The 6033-nt window shown below is 40.4% G+C and overlaps 1 protein-coding gene across 1 annotated transcript; it reads right to left on the bottom strand.

Annotated features, from left to right (window-relative positions):
* Positions 1-4411: 4411 nt before the first annotated feature.
* Positions 4412-5759, bottom strand: LOC115475081 (UDP-glucuronosyltransferase 1-1-like). The gene is made up of 2 exons (XM_030210822.1): positions 4987-5759; positions 4412-4456 (listed from the first exon to the last, which is right to left on the bottom strand). Exons 1-2 carry the CDS (start codon positions 5719-5721, stop codon positions 4412-4414), a joined length of 780 nt encoding a protein of 259 aa, XP_030066682.1. The 5' UTR covers positions 5722-5759.
* Between the last annotated feature and the right edge of the window lie 274 nt (positions 5760-6033).

The raw sequence follows: 6033 nt of genomic DNA, 5'->3' as shown, positions 1-6033 counted from the left end.
ATAATACCTGATACCAGTGACTATGAACCAAACTGTCCTGGGTTTCTGATGACTCCCGAAAGTTCTGTGGTTTGATAGAAAATGTTTGTCATTGCCAGGACGGCCTGAGGTGTTACCTATTTATAGGATGATGCCCAGTCTAACAGTGATGAAAACTATAACCATGAAACTTTTGGTGAACCTTGCTCTACAAGGTTCAAGGGAGGATTTGTTAATAATAATGAACAGAAATATAATGAGAAACTGTTGAATAGTGTGAAGTTCCTATGGTCAGTGGAATGTAAGCATTAAGGCAAACGAGATATGAGTCACAGGCCCGTGAAAGCAATGAGGGAGTCATATTAACCTTGAGTTGAGAAGCAGCTTTGTGCGAAGCAGAGACAGTGCAAGGGGGAGGAGAGAAAGTTTGTGCTGGGAACAGAATGGAATGTTGATTGCAGCCATTTGTAGATAAGGAATGAAGTGAAAACAAGCTTCAAAGAGAGAGGGTTGATGACGTACACATTGGGTTCAGTGTGAAAGAAAGTGAATATAAACAGAGCAGCATATAGGTGACTTAAGCAAAGCTATATCAAAGCTGAGCAAATATATCTCTGTATTCCTGCTAAGCATATATATATAAATATCTTTGTATTCTCGATAAAAATAGATTTTGCTTCCATCTGGGCGTTCCCCAGATGCTTCTGTCCAAGGGAGGGCAGTCGACAAAAATAAAATTTTTTTGATTATTCTTTTTATAACAGGTGTCAGTTTCTTTGTTTACACACATATAGGGTGTAAATCAACAGAGGGCGAAAACCAGATTGTAGTGGGTCAAGAATAGCATGTGAGGAGAGAAAATCAAGGCAGCGGCGGTGAACAGCACGCTCAAGTAATTTGAAGAGAAAAGGGAGGAGGGAGATGGGTTGGTAATTAGAGGGACAAGTAGGGTCGAGTGAAGGCTTCTTAAGGAGAGGTGTGACCACAGCATGTTTAAAGGCAGTAGGGACAGTTGCAGTGGAAAGTGAGAGATTGAGAATGTGACAGATAAAAGGAATAAGAGCAGGTGAGATGGCATTAAGAAGGTGGGTGGGAATGGGATCAGAGGAACAGGTGGTACATTTTGAGGAAGAAAGGAGAAGTGTAGTTTCCTCTATAGTAACTTCAGGAAAGGAGGAAAAAGAATGAGGGGAAGGAGAGAGAGGGGAACAGACTAGTGGCGGGAGAGGTGGCGAGGTAGAGAATTCAAGGTTTATCTTTTGAACCTTGTCGTGAAAGAATTCAGCAAGGGTCTGAGGAGATAATGAAGGGGGAGTTGGGGGAGAGGGCACCTTGAGGAGAGAGTTCAATGTGGTGAAGAGAAGTCGAGGGTTAGAGCCAAGAGAGTTGGTCAGTTGGATATAATAATCCTGTTTGGCACGTAAAAGAGCAGATTGGAAGGAGGTCAGCATGAACTTAAAGTGTAGGAAATCAGCAAGGGCCCGAGATTTCCGCCAGAGGCATTCGGCGGAGCGGGTACAGGAACGTAGGTAGCGGATATTAGAAGTCAGCCAAGGTTGGGGTTTTGTGCGCCTTATAGGGTGGGTCATCAAAGGTGCAAGAGTGTCTAAGGCAGAGGATAGAGTATTGTTGTAAGAAGAAACAGCCTCGTTGACAGACGTGGATGGTGCCACAGTAGAGAGGAGGTTTGAAACATGGGAGGATAGAGATGAAGGGTCAATATCGTGAAGATTCCTAGATAAATTAGATATAATAGGACGGGACTGGGAGGGAGGAGACCTATCTAATGGCAAGATAGATTGGGAGTTCCAGGGTTTAAATATGTATAAACAGCCAAACAGAGGAGATGCATTCAAACTAGAGTGCATCCTTGGTGGGCCAATTAGGGCAACCCACATCATCAGGCTGTGACTGGGAACAATATAAAAGACTGCTTACTTCCTATGTGAGGGAAGATTCTCGAAGGCTAAGTATGTGACATAAGCTTTGCAGCTGCTCGTTTTAGTTTTTTTCTAACCACTTTCCTCATGTTATCTTAGTCTCCATTCTGAGCGTGAAATTCTATCCAAAGAAATTTCCTTAATGTCCTTACTCCAGTGATTAAATTAAATCTAATCATATTATGATTGCTATTGCCAAGTGGATCCAGCACATATAACACCACCCCTCCACCAAGGTGATTCACACTATCATTGCTATATAATTTGTAATCTGGTATCATAGTGTCCCCATTAGTTAACTTCCTTCCACTAGGTCTCAGATGCCAGTTAAATCTACAGTACCTCTTCATTCAGTGCTATGTTTTCTAACTTTGCCATTTTATTTCTTAGAATTTTAGCACTTATATAGACAGTTAACAGTATTTTTTTTTTTGCTTATTTGTGTTTATAACCTGTTTATCAGTAGAGTGGACAAAGTAATTTGGAATCTTTGAACTGTCTGCTCTTCACTTAAAGTCACCTGGGCTACTTTTGCCTTTATTGTACCTTTTCCTGCAGGATGCCCTAATTTACCTCATTTTGTTAGCATCCTTTAAAGATCCATCTTAAGTAGAGGAGAGTGGTAGCCGTGTTAGTCCACTCTTAAGGTTATCAATAGAAATCAAACAAAATAAAACATGGAAAAGAAAATAAGATGATTCCTTTTTTATTGGACATAACTTAATACATTTCTTGATTAGCTTTCGAAGGTTGCCCTTCTTCCTCAGATCGGAAATAAGCAAATGTGCTAGCTGACAGTGCATATAAGTGAAAACATTCAATCATAAAAATGTCATCGATGTATATACTACCGGTACATCGATGACATTTTTATGATTTGGACGGAGGGTGAAGAAACTCTGAAACAATTTTATTCTGCCTTCAATACATACCATCCTACAATCAGATTCAAAATTGACTACTCCCCAGAAAAAGTCAATTTTTTGGACACCACGGTCTCAATCAGTGATGGCTGTATACAAACATCTATATACAAGAAACCCACAGACAGATGCAGCTACCTCCACAACTCCAGCTTCCATCCTTCACATACAAAAAGATCCATCATTTACAGCCAAGCCACAAGATACCACCGTATCTGCTCTGACCCAGGGGACAGAGACAAACACCTTAAAAGCCTGACTGAATCCTTCAAACAGAAAGGCTACAACCCCAAAATAATCTCCAAGAATATTGCCTCCTCCCTCAAAACACCCAGGGAGAATCTGCTGCAGTACAAGGAGAAAAAATCCACAGACAGAATTCCCCTTGTAGTGACATACAATCCAGAGCTGGAAAAACTGAAGAAAATCATAAGAGACCTACAACCTATACTCCAGGAGGATGAATTACTGAAAGAGATATTCCCATCCCCACCAGTACTGGCCTTCCGACAACCACCCAACTTAAAACACAAGCTAATCAGAAGTAAACTTCCATCACAGACTGAAAAGGAACAGAAGGGCACACGTCCCTGTAATTTATCCAGTTGCAAACTATGCCAAAATATTTCACAGGACCCCACAGTTACCCACAAAGGAAAGATATTCAACATAAAGGGATCTTTCACTTGCTCATCTTCCAATGTGCTATATATCATTCAGTGTAAAAAATGTAACGAAGGATGCTATATTGGAGAAACAGGCCAGATGCTTAAGACAAGATTCAATTTACATAGACATCATATGAACAATACTGGTGCCAGCAGGGTTCCCACGCCTGTTGGTCAACATTTTACAGGACCAGGACACTGTACCAGTGACTTCACAGTGAGAATCCTGAAAGGTAACTTTAAAACCATACAAGAACGTAAGACCTTTGAAGTCAGAATGATTGAATATTTTAACACCCAACAGAAAGGACTTAACAAGGATCTGGGGTTCCTAGCCCATTATAAACCATAAAGCTGTATGTCTCTGTTGATCACCCTCCCCTCACCTATCCACACCCATCCTGTTAGAATATCAATGATATGCTTTGATGTCCCCATGCATACTTCCTACCCACCCCCCCCTCCTCCCACCCTGTCAGACTGTCATAGTAATGCTTGAATGTTTTCACTTATATACACTGTCAGCTAGCACATTTGCTTATTTCCGATCTGAGGAAGAAGGGCAACCTTCGAAAGCTAATCAAGAAATGTATTAAGTTATGTCCAATAAAAAAGGTATCATCTTATTTTCTTTTCCATGTTTTATTTTGTTTGATTTCTATTGATAACCTTTAAAGATCCATAATTCTAAACCATGTATTTATTCTTAATTTCTTATGTTCTGCCTGCAAGCCTGAAAACTATTGAAGCAGTGTTTCTTCCATCACCTAAAGGCTGCCTTTAGTGCCAGCAGTCTGGTTCCACCCCTATTAAGATGGCAACCATCATTTTAGAAAAGGCTCTCCTTTCCCCAAAATGTTGCCCAGTTGCTAGCAAACCTAAAACCCCCAGTACCATCATCTCAACCATCCATTGACACTCTGGAGGTCTGCCTGCCTGTGGGGTCCTATGCATCAAATGGGAAGCATTTCTTAGAACAATTTTAATACAGTAGCTCAAGTGAGCATCATAATGTGTTATGATAAAAAGCAACAGAAAATTATAAAGAATGAAGAGATTTCAAATGAAAGAAATGTTACCTAAGTGCCTACATCCTCTGCATTTGGCTGTATGCCTCATGGCTTAAAGGTCCATTAAAAAAGTTTACAAAGTAGCAGAAGCATGTTTCATTATCTCTAATTAAAACAAAATTGTTAAATACAGTAGGAATGGATCCTCAGAAGCTTAGCCAAAATTGGGTGGCGGAGCAGGTGGGGGAAGAGAGGTTGGTAGTTGGGAGGCGAGGATAGTGGAGGGCAGACTTATACAGTCTGTGGCAGAGCCAGAGATGGGAGGCGGGACTGGTGGTTGGGAGGCAGGAAATACTGCTGGGCAGGCTTGTACGGTCTGTGCCCTGAAAAAGGCAGGTACAAATCAAGGTAAGGTATACACATATGAGTTTATCTTGTTGGGCAGACTGGATGGACTGTCAAATACTGTCACATCTCTTTGAAGAAACTCTGAAGCTAAATTTCCATACTGTGAATAAAGAATACTGCAGAGCAAAGGGTTCAAGTGGTTCACCAACAGGTTCTTCACTCTCTGAGGAAATGTCATGTGGTCTGTGTAAGATGTAAATATTCTTGGCACATAAGAAGGGGGGCTTGGACACTGAGAAACCTCATACTCAATTGCACATGGGATACCACGTAAGAAATAAACAGATGGGAGGGACAGATATTCAGCAACAATCTCTTCACATGGAAAGGTAGGATCAATAAAGATGGCATCAAATTTACTCTCGTTCAGAGTCTGGATCATCTCATTCTCAAGCAAAAAGTGTTTACAAGCAGAAAACATGAATCTGGAGAAATTTGATATTCGCTTATACATTGTGAAAACTTTCTGCAGGAAAGGTTCTTCAGCAAAAATGTTAAAACGTAGTTCTTTGACCCTTAATTCCAAATACTCTTTTGAATAAGGCACTGGATATGTTCTTACTGTATAATGTTGTGAAGGTCTTATATGGATGGTGACTTCTGGTATGACCATCACTATTTTGTGCCCTCTTTGATGGAGCTCCTCTACTACAGCTTGCATGCTGAGCCAGTGACTACCATCCTGGGGAATCACTAGCAGGTTTCCACCCATAGCAAATCTGAAGGATGTCAAGAAGAGAAAAAGAAGAAATCCTAGAGGGGCTCTATAAAATGACAGAAGCATAAATGCCATTTTATGCAGCCACAAAATCTTCTGATGTCTGCTGTATAGGCAGTTTATTTTCAGTTGCAATATATCCAGTACAGGACTTTGAAATTTAGAAGCTTTTCGGTCAACCGTTTATTTTTTGGAAGACTTGTGTACATAACATCCAAGGCTAAACTTTTCTACTGCAATAATCTCTTCTAACCTGCTGATTCCAATAAAAACAACCTGATAGTATTCCAAAATAAATATTGACAATTCCTAGCTGTATTGGCAGAATTTAGAATTTTATGGTCTGTAGCCAAACCATGAAAAAATAAAATTTTTAGGCAAGAGGAC

The sequence above is a fragment of the Microcaecilia unicolor genome, chromosome 7 (genome assembly GCF_901765095.1).
Source record: "Microcaecilia unicolor chromosome 7, aMicUni1.1, whole genome shotgun sequence".
NCBI classification, from domain to species: Eukaryota; Metazoa; Chordata; class Amphibia; order Gymnophiona; family Siphonopidae; genus Microcaecilia; species Microcaecilia unicolor.
The sequence above is the reverse complement of the archived record's forward strand: the minus strand, read 5'-3'. Positions and strand labels throughout refer to the sequence as shown.

Coding starts and splice junctions, on each gene's coding strand:
- LOC115475081 (XM_030210822.1), bottom strand. CDS start 5,721: ATGGCATTTATGCTTCTGTCATTTTATAGAGCCCCTCTAGGATTTCTT. Junction 4,457..4,986: donor TTCTTCAAAGAGATGTGACA/GTATTTGACAGT, acceptor TTTGATGCATAG/GACCCCACAGGCAGGCAGAC.